General features: G+C 53.5%; 2 protein-coding genes across 2 annotated transcripts in view; one reads left to right on the forward strand and one right to left on the reverse strand.

The window, feature by feature from the left end:
• Positions 1–1,213: 1,213 nt before the first annotated feature.
• On the forward strand, positions 1,214–2,146 carry LOC144246362 (olfactory receptor 14A16-like). Its single transcript, XM_077783747.1, has one exon. The coding sequence runs from the start codon at positions 1,214–1,216 to the stop codon at positions 2,144–2,146; it is 933 nt and encodes a 310-aa protein (XP_077639873.1).
• Positions 2,147–14,007: 11,861 nt separating this feature from the next.
• Positions 14,008–20,026, reverse strand: part of LOC144246561 (uncharacterized) — a 1,050,450-nt gene continuing 1,044,431 nt past the window's right edge. The window contains exons 15-16 of the mRNA XM_077784471.1: positions 16,036–16,509; positions 14,008–14,069 (exon numbers count right to left, since the gene is read on the reverse strand). Of these exons, the coding sequence (XP_077640597.1) occupies positions 14,008–14,069; positions 16,036–16,509 (536 nt within the window). The remainder of the gene's footprint in view (positions 14,070–16,035; positions 16,510–20,026) is intronic.

Genomic DNA, 20,026 nt, shown 5'->3' on the forward strand with positions numbered 1-20,026 from the left:
CCCATGGACACCAGCAGCATCACCTTTGCTGGAGCCATCAGGCTCAGTCTGAGCTGTCCTTTCTCCAAGCTGCAAACAGAACCTGCCCCCAGCCAGTGCCCTGCAAACAGGCAGGGTTCTGTCAGGCCAAGGAGAGTGCACAGAGATTTGGGGTCTGGGAGTGCTGGCAGGGAGAGATCAGGCACAGGGAAACACCTGCAGGAGGAAAATCTCCAGGAAGCAGAGAGAAGATCAGGGAAGGAGAGAAAAGAAAACCCAGAAATGCTGAGGCAGGGAGAGTTTAGAGATGTCCAGAGGATCCCCTCCAGTGCAGCCCCTCCCTCTGCACAAGCCCCCTCCCTCCTGTGCCCCAGCCAAGCCTCTGCCCTCAGGGCCGGGGCTCCAAGGCGTGCAGCCCCTCCTGTGCAGGCAGAGCTGCAGCAGAGCCGTGGGGCAGCTCTGCAGCCCCGGGCCCAGTTCCCTCTGCAGAGCACAGGGCTGGGAGCAGCTGCCCGGCACTGGGGGCTCTGGCAGGGGCACAGCTGGCTCAGGGTGACACAGCTGTCCCCAGTGCCCGGCTCTGGGCAGTGCTGGCAGTGCAGCCAGGGAAGGAGCTGCACCTCCCTTCATCCAGTGCCATCAGAAGGACACTTGGAAGTCTCCCTGAGATTTCAGTCCAAGCTGGGAGCTTCAATGCAGGGTGCCAACCTGTCCTAGAGCATCTTTGAGTCATAAGATTGATGGGGAAAGGCAAGAGTTCTGAGACTGAAAATGCTGCTGGGTTGATGAAATGAGCAAAGTGAGTCCTTGGCTACAAATGTGGATCTGGGTTGTGGTGGATCCATCTGCTCTCAGCAGTACCTGGCAGTTTTTAGTGGAAGTATGGGAAGGTGATAATACTCCAGCTGAGAAAGTCTAATGCCCAGAGAAATTCTGAATAGGTCAGAATGACAGACTATCTCCCTTCATTCTCCACTCATCACTTTCCCTCACAGAACTTGCTCTGCTCTCCCTGAGGGAAGCAGAAATGCAGAGATTTTGATATCCAAGAATACTGGGAAAATACTGGGGAGCTTATAAAGAAAACCTCAGAACTCTTAAACACAAAAGTACGTCCAAGTGTGCTACAGAAGAGGGTGTATGGGAAATGTCTTTGTTTTTAGTTACAGGCATCTCCTCTAACTCTTCACTGTCCCTTTCTCCATGAACAGGTGCCCATGTTCAGCCACAGCAAATGTCCAACAGCAGCTCCATCAGCCACTTCCTCCTGCTGGCACTGGCAGACACGCGGCAGCTGCAGCTCCTGCACTTCTGCCTCTTCCTGGGCATCTCCCTGGCTGCCCTCCTGGGCAACGGCCTCATCATCAGCGCCGTAGCCTGCGGCCACCACCTGCACACGCCCATGTTCTTCTTCCTGCTCAACCTGGCCCTCAGCGACCTGGGCTCCATCTGCACCACTGTCCCCAAAGCCATGCACAATTCCCTCTGGGACACCAGAACCATCTCCTACACAGGATGTGCTGCCCAACTATTTTTTTTTGCCTTCTTCATTTCAGGAGAGTTTTCCCTCCTGACCATCATGTGCTACGACCGCTACGTGTCCATCTGCAAACCCCTGCACTACGGGACCCTCCTGGGCAGCAGAGCTTGTGCCCACATGGCAGCAGCTGCCTGGGCCAGTGCCTTTCTCAATGCTCTCATGCACACAGCCAATACATTTTCCCTTCCCCTGTGCCATGGCAATGCCCTGGGCCAGTTCTTCTGTGAAATCCCACAAATCCTCAAGATCTCCTGCTCACACTCCAAACTCAGGGAACTTGGGCTTATTGTGCCAAGTGCTCTTCTATATTTTGGCTGTTTTGTGTTCATTGTTTTCTCCTATGTGCAGATCTTCAGGGCCGTGCTGAGGATCCCCTCGGATCAGGGACAGCACAAAGCCTTTTCCACCTGCCTCCCTCACCTGGCTGTGGTCTCTCTGTTTGTCAGCTCTGGCACATTTGCTTACCTGAAGCCCACCTCAATGTCCTCCCCATCCCTGGATCTGTCAGTGTCAGTTCTGTACTCGGTGGTGCCTCCAGCCCTGAACCCCCTCATCTACAGCCTGAGGAACCAGGAGCTCAAAGGTGCAGTGTGGAGACTGATGACTGGATGCTTTCAGGAACATTAAACTGCTGCCCAATTTCTGCAAAACACTTTTAATACAAGTAAATTTTGATACTTCTTGTTTTCCTTTTGGAGGTTATTTTTCTTTGTAGTACATTTTAATGTTGTCCACAAAGAAACGTCAGGAGCCCCTGTTTGCATTGCACACAGCAGGCGGGAGCATCCCCATGCTGGTGCTGTGGGGACATGAACCTGAGGCAGCACAAATGCCATCAGCCCCTGGGGCCAGGAAGGGCTGGGGACACCAGGGAAACCACTCAGCTTTGTCCTGGCCTCTGCAGTCAGCCAGAAAGTTTGTTCCCATCAGCTGGGAGTTTCCTGTCCCACTGCAGACGCTGCTGCTCAGAGCCAGAGCTGCCTGGCAGCCACCCCCAAACTGCCCTGAGCATTTCCTTGGCTTCACCTTTGTTTTCTTTCCTCTTTCTGCTACAGATTTCTTCCTGTTGCCCACCCCTGTTCCCTCCCCTGCACACAGCCCATCCCTGTTTGCCCTTTCCTCTCTGGCCCCACTCCCCATTGCAGTTCCTGACTTGGCACCATGGGAACGTCCCTTGGGGAGGAGAATCATCCCACAAGTGCTGCAGGAATTGTCTGCAGGCTCCTGCAGTGCCTGGTGCTGCTCCCTTGCCAGAGGCACCCCAGGCCAGGGGGGCACATCTGGGCTGCTGTGTCTGGCTGTGGGGCTCCCTGTTCTGGGCAGTGAGGAGGAGCTGCAGAGGCTCTGCAGGACTGACAGGATGGGCTTTGGGGCTGTGAGGAGAAGCTGAGGGACCTGGGCTGCTGGAGCTTCTGAAGAGGAGGCCCAGGGCTCCTCCTGCAACTGCTCCAAGGGTGGTTTCAGAGAATCACAGAATCAGCAAGTTTGGAAAAGACCTTGGAGATCATCAAGTCCATCCTGTGCCCTCACACTGCCTTGTCCCCCCTGAGCCTCCTCTTCTCCAGGATAAACAATCCCAGCTCCCTCAGCCACTCCTCATAGCACTTGTGCTCCACACGCCTCACCAGCCTTGTTGCCTTTCTCTGGACATGCTCCAGGCCTCTATGTCCTTCCTAAATTGGGGGGCCCAGAACTGGACACAGCACTCGAGGTGCTGCCCAACCAGTGCGGAGCACAGGGGAAGAATCACTGCCCTGCTCCTGCTGGCCACACCATTCCTGATCCAGGCCAGGAGCCATTGGCCTTCTTGGCCACCTGGGCACACTGCTGACTCATGTCCAGCCTGCTGTCCATCAGTCCCTGCAGGTCCCTTTCTGCCCGGCTCCTATCCAGCCACTCTGTCCCCAGCCTGTAGCACTGCAGGGGTTGTTGAGGACAAAGTGAAGGACCCGTCACTTGGACTTCTTAAACCTCACCTTGTTGGATTTGGGCCCTGGATCCAGCCTGTGCAGGGCCATGTGCAGAGCCCTCCTACCCTCCAGCAGATTAGCACTCCCAGCCAACTTGGTGTCACCATGGTTCCATGAGGCCCCAGAGTGTCCCAGTGGTCTCCATGATTCCATGAGGCCTCCCAGTGTCACAATGTCCCTTTGGTTCCATGGGACCCCTTGGTGTCACAATGTCCCTTGGATCCTTGGGCCCTGCAATGTCTCAATGTCACTGTGGTCCCCCAAAGCCCTGGTCCCACAGTGTCACAATGGCCTCTTGGTCCCAAGGCCACCACGGTGTCAAACATGTTTCCTTCATTCCACGAGTCCCTGAGGGGCAGCACTGGCCCCTTGGTTCCATGGAGCCCTGCAGAGTCACAATGGCCCCATCATGACACAAGGTCCTGCTCTGTCACAAAGCTCTGCATGGCTCCACAAGGCCCTGCAGGGTCACAGTGTCCTCTGTGGTCCCACCAGGACCCCGACTGTCACAATGCCCTCCTTGCTTCCATCCAGCCCCACAATGTCACAGTGGCCCCGTGGCTCTGTGGTGCCATGTCGCACACAGTGTCACCATGGTCCTCTTAGTGCCACCAGGTCCCGCAGTGTCACAGTGGCCCCTTGCTTCCCCAGGGCCCTGCAGTGTCACAATCACCAGAGAATCAACCAGGCTGGAAAAGACCTTGGAGAGCATCAAGTCCAACCTGGGACCCAACACCACCTTGTCACCCAGACCATGGCACTGAGTGCCACATCCAGTCTTTCCTGAAACACTTCCAGGGATGGTGACTCACCCACCTCCCTGGGCATCCCATTCCAATGCCCAATCCCTCTTTTTGTGAAGAATATTTCCTGATGTCCAGCCTAAACATCCCCTGGTGCAGCTGAAGGCTGTGTCCTCTTGTCCTGTCACTGTTCCCTGGGAAAAGAGCCCGACCCCCACTTGGCTACACCCTCCTGTCAGGGAGTTGTAGAGAATGATGAGGTCTCCCCTGAGCCTCCTCTTCTCATGGATAAACAATCCCAGCTCCCTCAGCCACTCCTCATAGCACTTGTGCTCCAGACCCCTCCCGAGCCTTGTTGCCCCTCTCTGGACAAGCTCCAACCCCTCCATGTCCTTCCTAAACTGGGGGGCCAGAACTGGACGCAGCACTCGAGGCGCTGACCAAGCACGGATGAGCACAGGGGAAGAATCACTGCCCTGCTCCTGCTGGCCACACCATTCCTGATTCTTAGGAGTGCAAAGGGTTGCATGAGGGAAATGGTGGGGAGAGAGTGGGGCAAAGTGTTATTGATTTTCAGTTAAGGGTCTTGATTTTCATATCTATTCAAACTACATTAGAAGCTCCTGTTGGTCAATATCAATTGGACATTGTTGATATCAATATATAAAGAGGAAGAGAAAGAAGGAGAAAAAATTCTCTCTGCATTGTTTTCAATATAGCATATTCACTTCTGAAATCTGCCTAATTAACCACAGAAGAATGAAGACTTAAATTATTCCCACAAGTTTCTCTGTTTTGTGTGTTTGTACAAATGTTTATGAGCTTTTCTTACTAAATTCCTGAAATAAAGAGCTCAAGAAAGAAGAGGCCTCTGGAGTAGGAAAATTCATCAGGAACCTCCAAGTGGCTGAGGATTCATCCCCATCAGAGCAGCAATGAGCAGAAATGGGCACAGCTCTGTGGCTGCCCCAGCTCTGGGATGGGCCCTGGGCCTGGAGCAGGAGCAGCTCTGGAGGGCCCCAGGGCCGGGGCTCTTGTGCTGGCCTGGGCAGATGGGATGGCAGGAGGGGCTTCAGAGCTCTCAGCACCTCAGGCAGAGGGGAGCAGGGCAGCCAGGGAGCTCCTTTGGCCTTGGCCAAGCCCCTTCCCCCATGGTGGGGCTGAGTCCTGGCTGAGCTGCAGCTGCTGCTGTGCCCTTGGCAGGGGCTGAGGCCGTGGGGCAGTGCCCAGAGCAGCCTGGGCTGAGCAGAGCTGTGGGGCCAGAGCCGGCTGGGCTGTGCTGGGGAGAGGCCCTTGGTGCTGCCCAGAGCTCAGGGCAGCTGGCAGAGCTGGCAGGGAGCTGGGCTGGGCTGGGAGAGCCTGGCACAGAAACCATCAGTGTCCATCTCAGCCTGGCTGAGCGGGCAGGGGCAGGACTCAGCCCAGGCCTTGTGGGGCAGGGCCAGCGCCTGGGCAGGCATTGAAAACAGGCAAGAGCCCGAGAGAGGAGGCTGCTCTGTGCCCCTGGGGCATGGACAGAGCAGGGAGGGGCCCAGGACATTTGTCAGCGCCAGCCTCTGTCTGTGCCAGCCCTGGGCAGCCCTGGCTGCTGAGCCCAGCTCTGCCCTGGGCTGAGTTTGGCTGTGGCCCAGCTCCATCCTCCTGCGGGGCTCAGGGCCTGTTCCCAGCCATGGCCAGCCCTGGCCGCCTCTCTGCTGGCCCAGAGGCCGGCAGAGCCCGGGCAGGGCTGTCTGTGCAGCCCCACAGGTGCCACGGGCTCGGCAGGAGCTGGCAGAGGCTGCCCAGCAGGGAGGCCATGGGGCACAGAGCCCCAAGGCTGCCCAGGGCCCCATGGCACAGGGGCCGTTCCCAGCCCCAATGCTCCTGTCCTGGCCTGGGCTGCACAGGGGCTGTGGCACCATGGCTGGGCCAGCACAGGGCCACCGAGGGGCCACGCAGCCGCTGCCGGGGCTGGCAGCAAGGCCGGGCACAGACAAGGAATTGCTGAGCATGGCCTGTGCTGGCCAGGGCTGCCTGTGCCCAAGGCAGAGCTCAGCTGCCCTTGGGGGCTGCAGGAACACTCAGGAGCCCAAAGAGCCTCCATGGCTGTGCTGGAGACCAAGGCTGGAGGAGGGAAATGCAGGGAAGCTGTGGCATGGGGAGGGCATGGAATTCCAGCACACACCTCAGCTCTCTGATGATCCTGGCACCGTGCTGGGCCCTGTTCCAGACTGGAGCAGAGCAGATGTTGATGGCACAGGAGCCCTGCGGGGCTGGCAGGGACCTGCAGCTTGCAAGGTGCTCTGCTCTCCCTCAGCTCCTCTCTGAGAGATCCAATCCCAGCTCGGCACCTCAGGGCACAAGTGGCACTGCCTGTTCATGGGCACACAGCTGATGTCTGCCTGGAAAGGGGCATAGGTTTTAATACTTGTACATTTCATATTATACAAGGACATTCATTACAGGCGGCCTCGGATCAAGTCCCCCAGTGCAGTCCACTGCTGGCTGATCTACAGGTGCCTGGACAGCGTAATAAAATCTCCACCAAAAGACGGAAGGGCTCTTGAGCTGCTGCAGTCCACGTGAGTTCATGGAGGGTAGAACGAGGACAAAGGAGACGGGAACGGGAGCGGGGAGACACCTGCACGCAGGGGAAGCAGGCTACAAGTGTGAGTGGGAAGGAGGGGCCAGAGTATAAAACTGGGAAAGGGAAGGGGTGGCTAGGGTACAAAAGCTCCAAAGGGAAGGGGTGTAAGGGAGGAGCAGGGGTAGAGTGACATAAACTGGGCCAATGAGGGAAAAAGGGAAGGAGTGGTTTACAGAGAGAACCACTGGGAATAACGAGAACAGAGAACTTTCTAGAACAGGGGGGATAGTACAGCCAATGACAGACATGAACTGGGGAGTGTACAGTGCATGACAGACATACATTCATCTGCATGGGGAAAGCAGCAATCCAGGGGCAATACTTTTCCTTATACCACTGTGGTTTCCCGTGTCATTCCTGGAGAATCCTACCCAGGGCCACCTCCCACAATTAGTATTATCTGGGCCACTTGAGTACTTTTAAGAAACAGTAAAATTTTCCCTCCCTGAACAGGAATTTCCTGGAGGTGTACTGATGGCAGAAGGAGAAGAAAAACTGATCTTCCTGTCCTCATGTGTCACCAATATTTAGTGTATTACTTTGTCTCCTGCTTCCTTCACTTGTTTCCACCTCTTCTGTTGAAAAGCCATGTCAAAAGATATCTGTCCACTAGACCAGCTGTTGTTCCCAGATTTCCTCCTCTAGGTGCTCTCTGGTCATTCAAGTGTCTCTCAGCTGACTGGTTTCATGCTTTGAGTTTCAGGGAGTTGACTTTCTGAAGTTCATATTAATATATCAGTAATCAGCATCCTAATTTTGTTTATATCTATCACAGAATTACACTTTCTTATGTCTTTGTCTAGAACTGTTCCTGTAAAGAAATCCCTTGGGGATGGGGGACATGTCAGATGCTGCTGGGACATCACAGGGAGCTGAGGAAAGAGCTGTGATGTTTATTAAACTGTTCCAATGTTCAATTTGTCTTTGTTGGCAAGAAGCCTTTCAGTGCCTCTGAGTGTCACCATCCCTGAGCCCAAAGAACACAAACCTGATGAGTTGTGGTTCCCACTGCAGGGGCTGCACTTGGACCTTGGCTCTGCTCAGGAGAGCTCTTCATCCACTTTCCCTCTTTTCCTCCCTCTGGCCATGGAGGGAGCTCCTGCCTTCAGCCTGTGACTCCTGTGTGCAAAGAGCAAATCTGGGCAAAATCGGGGCAGGGAGGGTTTGGGGGGACCTTGGGATCAGTGCTGGGCACAGAAGGAGTTTTCCATTGCTCTGAGACTGTCTGCTGTGCAAAGCAGATTTAATATCCAGCAGAGGAATGACTTTTGCATTTGATGGAGCTGTGCCTTCCCTTGGCTTTGTTGGCTGGCAAGAAATGAACATCCCTCTGTGTCTGGGGCAGCTCCTTCTCCAAGGAAAGCAGGTGGGAGTTGGAGCCCAGGAGCTGAAACCTGCAGGTGCAGCCTGGGCTGGAAGGAGCTCAGATTTGCACAAGGCTGCTCTGAGTGCCAGGGCTTGGATGGGGGAAATGGTGGGGTGGGGGTAGGGACAGGGTCTGATGGATTGTCAGCCACAAAGCATCTTGATTCAGCTTCACCAACTTTAAGCCTGATCTATTTTAAGTTAATCAAAATGTTCAAGAGGAGAGAAGTAGAAGATTAAGACACAGAAAGAGAGAAAGACAGAATAGATACAGAGAAGCACACAAAGGTACCAGCTCCTGGATTCCAGTGGTGTTCAACTGGAAATTCCAAGAGGAGGTAGAGTCAAGATGTGTGCTTGCCTTGTGGTCAGCCTTAAATTCCCCTTGGTCTTCCTGGGCCCTTCCCCCAGGTGGGACTTGGGGTCATTTGGTCACTCAGGAGCTGGGCTGGGGCTCCAGAGGTGGCTGTGGAGCATTGCCTGTGCTGTGCCAGGGACTAGCAGACACTGCTGGGCTGGGATAGAGGCTCTGGGGGGATTGGGGTTCCAGGGCAGGGCAAGGCTGGGGTTCCAGGGCAGGGCAAGGCTGAACCTGTCCCTTCCTCCCCTACACATCAAATGTTTCCAGCCAACAATCTCCTCCAGTCTGTCAGGCAGTGCTGGAGGTGAAATCCAAGTATGGCCATTGGCACCTGTAGGAGAAGAACATTTCTTTTCCATAGGAAGGAAAGCACAGAGCCCCACTGTTTGGAAGGCAGGTGAGAGCCTCACTAGGCCAAGGCCAGCCAGACTTTTCAGAAATAGCAGATTTTGTCTGGGAGCAGTCTTTGGATTTAGGGAATTTTGGAGACAATCCCAATTTCGGCCATGGGCACCTGGAGAAGCAGGACAGTTCTTTCCCAAAGGAAGGAAAGCATTGAGCCTTCCCCAGTGTTTTAGGGACAGATAAGCAATGACCCTTACCAAACAACTGCCTGCCAGATTTGTCCTGGCAATATGTCCATGGGAACAATCCCTGGATATAAGGAAATGGAGGTGAAATCCCAATTCAGGCCATGTGTGCCTAGAGGAGAAGGAGAGTTCTTTTCCATAGGAAGGAAAGCCCCGAGCCCCAGTGCTTCAATAGCAGATGGGAAGAGACCCTCCAGGTGCCAAGCTGTCAGGCAGCCCCTGGAGGCCAAACCAGCCAGACCTGTTCCGTGTTCCCTTGGTTCCTTGGGGCCCCACAGTGTCCCAGGGGTCTCCGTGGTTCCCCAGGCCCCACAATGGCACGGGACTCCTCTGTTCCATGAGGCCACAATGTCACAATGGACCTTTCGGCCCTGGGGATTGTGGTGTCACAATGGTCTCCTTTGGCTCCACAGGGTCACAATGGAACACTGATGACACGAGGCCCTGCAGTGTCACAATGGACCTTTGGTTCCCTGCAGCCCTGCAGTGCCACAAAGGCCTCTTGGTTTCACGAGGCCCCACAGTGTCACAATGGTCCTCTTGGTTCTGTGGGGACCCCCAGGGTCACAATGGTCTCATTGGTGCCGTGAGGCCTCACAGTGTCACAATGCTTTGCTTATTCCATGGGCCCTCATAGTATCCCAATGTATTCCATGATACCATGAGTCGCCTCAGTGTCACAATGGTCTCCTTGGTTCCATGGTGCCCCACAGAGGCACAATGGCCCCTTGGTTCCATGAGGCTGTGAATTCTCTTAATGGTGTCTCCATGACTCCATGAGGCCTTGCAATGTCACAGTGGACCTTTGGCTCCCTGGGGTCTCGCCATGTCACAATCGTCCCTTGGGCCCATGACACCCCAAAGAGTCATAATGGTCTCCACGGTTCCATGAGGCCCTGTGGTGTCACAATGGACCCTTGGTTTGATGGGGCCTCTCAGTGTCACAATGATCCCGACATTCCATGGTGCCACACAGTGTCACAGTGGTCCCTTGGTCTCACAGGTCCCACAGTGTCACAATGGTCCCTTGGTCTCACAGGCCCCACAGTGTCACAATGGTCCCTTGGTTCCATGGTGCCCCACAGTGTCACAATGGTCCCTTGGTTCCATGGTTCCTGTGCTGGTGCATTCCCCCCTCCCCTTCTCAGGCCGCCCTGCCAGCTGAGAAATGCTCGCTGGCCTTGGCCTTGGCCAGCAGCCCCTGGGCTCAGCTCCTCTGGAGCTCAGCACAAACACGCTCTGCTCCAGGCACTGCTGCTGCCCAGCCAGCTCCTGGCTGCTTTAGGAGCAGCCCTGGGAACTGTTTGTGTTCCCTCGGTGGCACAACATCCCTGTTCTCACCCTGCCAAAGAAAGCTGCTGATGCCAAGTGCGGCCAGGATGAAACATGGCTGGGATGCAGCCCCTCTCTTGGGGCCCTACAAACAGCGCTCCAAAAGGAGCCCTTGGAGCTCTCCTGGGCCAGCGACTCCCTCTGAGTGGGGCCTCTCCGAGCCGGGAACTCTCCCGTTTGCTGCACTCGGGGATCCCCAACAACGAGGGAGCCTGGGCCGATCCCCCCACTCCTCCAGGCTCAACCCTTCCCTGCTGGGGAGATGCCAAAGCATCCCCAGGGAACATTTCCCTTTGCTCAGGGGAATTTCTCACAGGTGCCTTGCACTGACTCTCTGTGTCTGTGTGCACACAGGAGTGCCTGTGCTGGGGAAATGTGGCAGAAATGCTGCTCCCTGAGGGGTCTGAGTGCCTTGGATAACTGAGCCAGTCAGGCCTGTAAGTGAGGTTAAATTATGAGGTCTAAGTTAAGTTAAATGCTACTAAAAGTTGTTTTTTTGCTAAGTTGTTATGGTTAATAGGAGTTATAAGCTAAGTTGAATATTGTTAAATCTTATTCCTTTGTTAAATTGCAAAGTCATAGGTTATAAGATAGGTTAAATACTGTCAAGCTCAGTTCTTTAGATTAATTGTGACGTTTAAAATAGAAGTTAAAGGCTGAAGTTAAGTTCTGTTAGGTTTGAGGTGTTCAGCTTTTGGGCCATATTCCTTTTATACTTGCCCTTACTGTCCTTGTGTCACACTCACACAGGGACAGTTTGTGTTTCATTTCTGGTTTGATTGCCTGGGTTTTGTTTGGTTTTGTTGTTGCTTTGTTTCCTTGGTGTGCCTGAAGTGTCCAGTCAGGAGCAGAGTGACTCTTGCCAAGGAACTTTGTGCTGCTGTCACTTAATATTAAATCTGGTTTTTGCTGGGGATTTTTTCAGCGCTCTCAAGCCCTCGTTGGTCACAGGGTGAAGGAGCCCTGGCCCAGGGTCTGGCCCTGGGGGACACGGGGACGCTGCCGGGGGGGTCCCTGTCCCCCTGTCCCACCCCCCATGGCTCCAGCCCCCGTCCCCATGTCAGGCTCTGGGGTCGATCTCGTGGAACATCCTCTGGGGGAGGCTGCGGCACCGGGGGTGGGGGGACCCGGGGGGACAGGGGACCCCGCTGTGCACGAGCAGTGTTGGACTTCTCTGGGGGAACTGGGAGGGGGCTGGGGTAGAGTGACCTCCCCAGTGACCTCACATAGCCCCAGTGATGTCACACAGCCCCTGTGATGTCACAAAGCCATTGTGATGTTACATAGCTGCCCAGTGAAGTCACAGCCCAGTCTGTAATGTCATACAGGCCTTGTGATGTCACACAAACATCTCTGTGATGTCACAGAGCCCCTGTGATATCACAGAGCCAACTCGACTATGTCACCCTGTGATGCCATAAAGCAGTGCTGTGATGTCACAGAAGACTGTGATGTCACAAAGACACTGTGTGAAGTCACAGTCTGTTCTGTGATGTCACAGCCTGCTCTGTGATGTCACAACCCACCCTCTGATGCCACAGAGCCACCCTCTATGGTGGCAGAGTCTGCTCTATGGCCTCACACCCTACTCTGGGACATCACAGCCAGCTCTGTGATGTCATATCCCCCTCAGTGATGTCAAAAAACTCTCAAGGTCTCAGTTACATTGAAACACTAAAGTTTCTTGTACTTTGAAGAGATCCCTGTTAGGGACACTGAGAAAGTGTCCCCAGGTTCCAGTCAGAGCAGAACACTGGAGACACTGATGACAGCTGGGGACAAGCAAGGGAAAGGTGTCTCTGGTGCTGAGCAAACCTGGATGTGTTTCAGGAACGCAAAGGGCCCAGGCCTGAGCCCCAGCCCCTGGCAAGGCAGATCCTGTCCCTCCCTCATTGCTCAGGGCTCTTCCCGGGATGGGCACTGGCATATGGGGATGTGCAGTGCCAAGGGCAGGACCATGGGGCGGCCCCTGCCAGGCTGCTGAGCAGGGACAAGGAGGCACTGAGGCCCCAGGGCTGCAAGGGTCACTTGTCCCCTCGTGGCCTCAGGCCCAGGGCCAGCAGCCATGGCCAAAGGGCTGCACAGGTTGGCTCTGTCAGGGCCTTGCAGCTGCTGCACATCCCTGAGCCCTCTGCAGCCCAGGCTGTCCCACGGTGTCCCTGCCCTGCGCCTCTGTCCCTGCAGGCTGTCGTCACCCCCGGCTGCCCCACCTCGCTGGCCCTTCCTTTGCTGGCAGCTCTGCCTCCTGCTGCCCCTGCCTGGCCACACAAAGCCTTGGGCTGCTCCAGGCTCCTGCTGGGGACGTGTTGCACCACAGCCCTACCCTGAGAGGGAAATTCCTTTCTCCTGGTGTTCAGTCTGGGCCTCCCCACCTGTCCTTGTTTCCATTATTTCTTTCTCCCACTGTTTTATACAAGGAAGAAAATCTCCATCCTCTCTGAAGTCACCCTTCAATCCCTCCCAGGCCATTCCTGTTCTGTCCTCAATCACCCTATCACTGACCCCAGAGTCTGCAGCCTCTACCTGCGGGTTATGTGATGAGGCCTCCAAACCCCATCTTGGGAGTTTTTTGGGTCCTCTACGAGGTCTGTGAAAATGGAAAAACAGTAAAAGTTATTTTCTTCAAAATCTTGCAGTGACAGAATAAGGATCAATATATTTAAACTGAATGAGGGCGGATTTACATTTGTTAGAAGGACGAAATATTTTATAATTATGAGAGTGACACAAAATGGCAACTGTTTTTCCACAGAGATGTATTCCCCATCCCAGGAATGCTCCAAAATCAGGGAATGTGTCCAACCTGACCCAGTGAAATCCCCTCCCCAAGGATGGAATTCCTGTTCTGTGGGTTCTCGGATGTGCTGGGTGCCCTCACAACTCTTCTGACCAGAATGTCTGCTGAGGGCAGCCAGGCTGCTGCAGGGCAGTGACCTCACAGCCATCACCATGGGAGCCCTGTCCCCTGGGCCTGGCTCTCCCCTTTCCTCTGCCCCTGCCTTGTGTCTGCTGGCATGAAGAGTTTTGTTGATAATATCTTGTCCCCAAGGTGCTGGGCCAATGGCTTCCCAGTCAGGCTCCTGGAGCAGAAGTGGCTTTTCAGAGCCCAGCCAGAAATGAGCCCTGAGGCAGCAGCTCTGCAGCGCTGGCCACCAGGCTGGGTGCCAAGGGAGGCTTCTGGCCATGCCCTGCAAGCAGCTGCTGCTGCCAAGGTGCCTTTGGTGCCTCGGGCTGTCCCTGGCACAGCTCCCAGCATGGCACTCTGCCCTTGTGCCCGAGGCCTTCCCTGTGCTGGGGCTGGCCTGGGGCTGTTCCTGCAGCGGGACCTGCCCTGCTCCTGGCACAGGAAAGGCAGTTCCTGCTGGAGCAGGAGGCTCTCCCTGCAATGGGCTCAAACCACTCCAGCAAGGCCCTGCTGACTTCAAAATTGCTTCCTAGAGCAGAATATCCTAGAATTGTTATAGATTCTGGACTGTGGAGTAAATAACTCTGGTTAAGAGCTTATTGTCTAATCATGATCTGATTGTATTTATATGAATATATCTGGTATTCCATCATTAATCCTGTATGAAAAATTGCATTGACAAATTGTTCAATTCTACCTGTCCAATTGTTTATACATAAACCATTGACAAATTCTGGGGCCGGGATTGCATCCAGTCACTCCCAGTCTCTTCTCTTAAAAAGAATTTTAGAAGTCAGGAGGCTCTTCAGGGCTTTTAGAACCCATGGTGCCTGCTGTGTTTCTCCATCGCATGACTCAGCAGGAGTTTCTCCAATAAAGAAATAAAGCTTTTGCCTGAAGCTCCCTCTCTGCCCATGACAGAAACCCCTCTGAGTACCTGTGACATCCCGGCTCTTTGGCAGCCTGGGGACTCCTGGGATGTCACTGTGGAGCCCCCGTGAGTGCCTGTGACAGATCGGTGCCTTTGCAGGCCAAGGTGCCCTGGGATGTCACCATGGAATGGCTGTGACTGCCTCTGACCACACGGCTCTTGCCATCCCCAGAAACCCTTGGGAGGTCTCCATGGAGCCCCTGTCTCTGTGTGTGACATTCCAGCTCTTGAACAACCTGGAGGCTCTTGGAAAGTCCCCATGGAACCCCTCTGAGGGCCTGTGACAAATCTGATCCTTAGAAGGCAACCATCACCAGGAAACCCTGTTGCTATGGTCAGTTTCCATGGCAACCATCCCCAGCCCCTGTTGCTATGGTCAGTCCCTGGGCAGCTCCATGGAGACCCCATGCCAGGGGTGGTTGCCATGGACACCAGCTCAGGCCTGGAGCCAGAATCTGTTTCCATGGCAACCATTGGCACTCCCATCCCCAGGCTCATGGGATCCCAGAACCACAGAATTGGCTGAGCTGGGAGGGACCCATCAGGATCCTCGAGTCCAACTGCTGGCCCTGCACAGGACACCCCAACACTGCCAGCCTGGGCCTGGCAGCACTGTCCAAACGCTGCTGGAGCTCAGAGAGCCCTGGAGCTGTGACCCTTCCCTGGGGAGCCTGGGCAGCGCCCCAGCAGCCTCTGGGCAAAAACCTTTTCCTGAGATCCAACCTCAGCCTGCCCCGACTAAGCTGCAGCTGCTCCCTCCACTCCTGTCCCTGGGCACCAGAGTGAAGAGGTTCCCTCAGCACCATCCAGGGACCCGCTCCCGAGGCTGCTGCCATGGCCACCAGGGCTGGCACCAGCTGGGATGCTCGGTTTCCACAGGCCGGGGTTCAGGAATGGCATTTCTCAATTTCCTGCTCCCACTCAAACCCCACAGGCACTCATTGCCCTCCCACCTTCCATTGAAGGAAAAAAGGGAAAGATCTCAGGCTGGGATAAGAACAATTTACTGGGAACAGCAACAAGATAAGGAATAAACAGAAACAGAAAAAAATATTAACAACAGAAGGGATAAGAAAAACCAGTTACAGGGAAAACTACATCACCATCAGTTGTATCTTTTTGGCCACGTGTTTCCTCCTGCATGGAAAGGACACCCTTCTCCTCAGGGAAAGACAGAGAGAGAGTCCCTTTCCTGCCCCTGGTAATGACCTGAGGCAGGAGTGAATGTAGTGACAGGGCCATGGCCAGACCCTCATGTTCTTCAATCCCATATCAGGCCATTGGTAGGGGCAGGAAAAGGGACAGGTGTCTTCCCAGCATGGATCACAGGGAACATGGATCACCAGGGCTCTTCCCAACAGGGTCCTCCAATGGGGGATGAAACTGGAGCAGTGCACAAAGCTCTTCCTGCAGCTGGGGAACTTTCAGGGCTTCCCTTACCGGTGGCTCCATTGGTGTTTGGTCAAGTGAGAGCTCTGGGTGAAGCTCTTCCCACACTGGGGACACACGTAGGACCTCTCCCTGGTGTGGATGCACCAGTGCCTGACAAGGTGGCAGTTGTGCTTGAAGCCCTTGCCACATTCGGAGCAGAGGAAACGCCTCTCCTCGGTGTGAATCTGCTCATGCCGGAGGAGATGGGAGCTGCTCTGAAACCTCTTCCCACAAGTGGGGCACATGTAGGGCCTCTCCCCACTGTGGATGTGCTGGTGTGTGACGAGGGTGGAGTTGTGTTTGAAGCCCTTCCTGCAGTCAGGGCAGCGGAAGGGCCTCTCATCCGTGTGAATCCGCTGATGTACAAGGAGATTGCAGCTATTGTGAAACCTCTTCTGACACTTGGGACACTCGTAGGGACTCTCCCCAGTGTGGAAGCGTTGGTGGATGATGAAGTCGGAGCTCTGTCTGAAGCCCTTCCCACACTCCCCACACTTGTAGGGCCTCTCCCCAGTGTGGATGTGTAAGTGCCTGACAAGATGGGATTTGCAGCTGAATCCCTTCCCACACTCCCCACACTCGTAGGGCCATTCCCCGGTGTGGATCATCAGGTGTCGTTTCAGATTGTTGCTCTGCCTGAAGCTCTTCCCACACTCCAAGCACTTGTAGGGCTTCTCCCCATCATGATGTTGCTCAGGGACCACCAGCTCTGAGCTCTGGCTGAAGCTCTGCCCACCTTCCTAGCCCAGGGTGGGTCTTTCCTCCTCAGAACACCCTGGGCTGGCCTTGCAGCCCTTCCTCCTCTGGGATCTCCAGGGCTTTTCCTCCCCGTTGGATTCCTGCGATGTGGAGTTGCTCAAAACAGCTTCTTCCATGAGGTTCTGCTGCAGGGATTTGTCCTTCCTGGTCTCCACTATCAGCTCTTGCTCTGGAGGAGGAAGGACAAGGAGTAGATGGGATTTGCCTCCGTGCCACAGGGAAGGGCAAGGAGATCCCCCAAGTGCGTCCCTGGCAGGAGGGCACCGGCAGCGGGGCTGTCCTGCAGCAGGGGGCCGTGCTGGGCTGGGAGATGGAGCAGGAGAGAGGGGGAAAGGGGCACTGACTTCCTCCTCACCTGCTTGGGAGTCCTGAGGCATCTTCCTCTTCCTCGCAACCTTCTTCTCCATCTGGCGAATATTTGGGTACGGGAAATTCTGTTTTGGGAGGAAAACAAGTGATGAGCACAGTGAGTTTTGTACTGGCTTCAAAGCAAACCAGGGGGAGAGTCTAAGCCAGAATGACAATTGAATAAGAAAATTAAGATCAAGGCAATGATAGAGAAACACTGGCTTAATCTGACAGAGTCACGATATACCCTGACACCCCGTTGCTCAGGGTGGTGGTAGCAGGCTGATGAAATGGTGGCTGCAGTCCAGCTGGAGTGATGAACGTGATTCTGTCAAAGCAGTGATCCTGTAGAAGGGTCTGGTCTTCCTCTGCAGGTCCAGTGGTGGTTATGGAGCTCTTGTCCTCTGGGAATCCAGTAGGCAAGGTGGTCATTGTGTTGCAAGGGTGAGATTATATCCAGGTAGGAATGCTTGGTTCCTCCCCCTGGGCGGAGCATCCCACAATGGGATGATGTAATTTTATCAGTGCTGCAGTGACACTCAATGGCCCATTAACAGAAGATGGCACCTGGTGGGCGTTATCAGGGCTGAGCCATGGAAGAGATAAAGAACACTGCCCCACCTGTTGATAACAGTTTATGGAGATGGGGACTGAAAACACTTTTGGTTACATCTGACACTGTAACCTGAAACAGTGAGGCAATCCCTGCTCGGGGTGGAGGGTGAACACCACCCCCCTTACCCAAACTGGCTCCGGTGTAAAACCCCCACCCTGGGAAAGCCACGCACACAGGGGACAACGTCACACTTGCCCCGCTTCTAGGGAGATCTCTGACCCTGTCACTCCCTTGCTCTCTCCTCTTTTTCTTTCCATCTCTCTCACTTCACATTTACTGGTCAATAAAATCCACTTTGGATTTGGTCTCCTTAGCACCTGAATTGGGGCAGAGGCATCTCTCTAACAATTTTATTATCCAGATTGCAACATTATTTTACACAGTGAGTTCAGGGCTCTGTTGTCTGACCCCAGGTGCCTTTGACAACAGCATGTTTCTCTCCTCTGAGGAGTTTGTGGCTCTTTCTGGAGGAACTCTTGGAAGCTTGGATGCAGCTTCCTCTGAGTGACTTTTGGGAGAACTTACGAGGAAAATGGCTCTTGTGGGTGGCCAGTGTAAAGAAAATATTTTGTTTTCCTTCTTTGAAAATTCTGTTAAAATCACTGGAGGAAAGGGACCAAATGATACCAGCAAGACTGACAAGGATCATTCACCCCAAAGTGAGGAACACAAGGCTACTTAAATCCTACAAGAAGCCCAGCTCAAGTAGCTAAATTCCCAAATAACTTCTGAATTCACGGGCTTTGGGGGAGAATCATTATTTTCTTGGTCCCTGTCACCTTTGTGATAGCTACACAGACCTTTCCCTTCCTTTAATAATCTGTATTGGGCCAACTTTCCATGTTTTTGTTTTTTTTTTTTTTTGGAACCTGCCAGCATCTGAGCTGGAGCTGTGCTGGAACTGATGAAATTTGGAATTGCCAGAGAATTGCTTCTGTTGTTTGTCTATTCATGTTTGGGATTTATTTGTGTTTCCATCAGAAATGACTTGTGGGAAGAGCAAATCTTCCTCAAGGCATTTTATGTAGGGTTAACTTTGATTTCTGCTGAGTTTGTTTTGTCCAGTGTCCAGGAGATGCTCAAGGGGTCTCTGGTTTTGGTTTGGCCCTAATTTACTTCTGATTTGTCTTTATCACTTAAAAACACCTGAAAAATGACTAAAAAGAGTATTGACCAGAGATGTCAGAAGTCCCACCATTTAAGAGGTATTTGAGGTGGACTTTACTGTTTGGGAACATATTCTGGAGGATTTGTAGGTTCTTGGGGGATATCTGGTAGTATTCTCCATATCTTTGCACTCCAAAACCCGAAGTGGATTTGTCTGTCACCTAAAGTGACTCAATCCTATCTCAAAATGGCTGGTTCTCACCTCAGTCCCATGCCAAAATTGCTCAATTCCTCAGCCTCCAGGATGAGATGGGGTTGGAAGGAGATCGGGAGAAGTGAGATCCAAATTTGAGGGTGTGGGGTCAGAATTGTGTGGGGCTGGGTGGGTGTGATTTATTTTGATAACAAGTAAAACTATCAGAATTATTAATTTCTGTCCCATTCATTTTCTGTCAGTTCTGATTTGATTTTCAGAGTGCTGCCTTCTCAGCTGATTTTGTTTGTGTCCTCCTGTCCCAGACTGAAAAGCAAGATGTGTTCTTTTTGCCATCTGCATGGCAGTTGTCCTGTGTTAAGTGGGCAGTTTTTCCTTATCTCTTCCACAATCAATCCTCCCTCAGGGGATACAGCTGCTGATAATGAACCATTGAATGTCACAGCATGACTGATAAGAAATGTGGAGAGTTTTGTGGATGAATGGCTTCGTGAGAAAGGACATGACTACGTGCAGTTAGTGAAGCAGTAGCTATAAATTGCACAGTGCAGCAATAGCAGATGTAGCAATAATATCTTATGTCCTTGGGTAAGCTGGTTCCCAACAGTAGAATGTTCAGCAAAAAGATAAATGTAAGGGAAAACAAAGCAAGCTCAGAAAGCTCCAAAGGCGGGGTTGACCTGTTTTTAATACACCAATGATGAGCCTAAATTTTGCAATATGCATGAGCTTCATTATAACGGGTATAACTGTACATGTGTGCTTGGAATAAACTGAGACTTGTTGACATTATAGAATGGACTTGTCTCCCGTCATTATTTACACAGGGAACGCATAAGAAAGGGGCAGGGTGAATGGGGGGAAGAAGGGAAAATTACAAACCCCCGCACTCCTCCTCGTCCTCATCATCCATTTACTCCTCCTCCTCGTCCTCCTCCTCCTCATCCTCGTCCTCCTTGTCCTCCTTGTCATCCTAGTCCTCCCCCTCCTCCTCCACCTCCTTGTCCTGCTCATCCTTATCCTCCTCCTCCTCAATGTCCTCCTACACATCCTCATTCTCATCCTCTTTATCCTCCTATACCTCCTCCTCCTCCTCGTCTTCCTCGTCCTCCTCCTCCTTGTCCTCCTTGTCCTCCTCGTCCTCCTTGTCCTCCTCATCCTTGTCCTTTTCCTCATCCTTGTCCTCCTCCTCATCCTCCTCCTCCTTAT

This window comes from Lonchura striata, chromosome 6 (assembly GCF_046129695.1).
Source record: "Lonchura striata isolate bLonStr1 chromosome 6, bLonStr1.mat, whole genome shotgun sequence".
Taxonomy (NCBI): Eukaryota; Metazoa; Chordata; class Aves; order Passeriformes; family Estrildidae; genus Lonchura; species Lonchura striata.

Bases quoted from the DNA above. Each gene is read 5' to 3' on its own strand.
- LOC144246362 (XM_077783747.1), top strand. From the start codon at position 1,214: ATGTCCAACAGCAGCTCCATCAGCCACTTCCTCCTGCTGGCACTGGCA.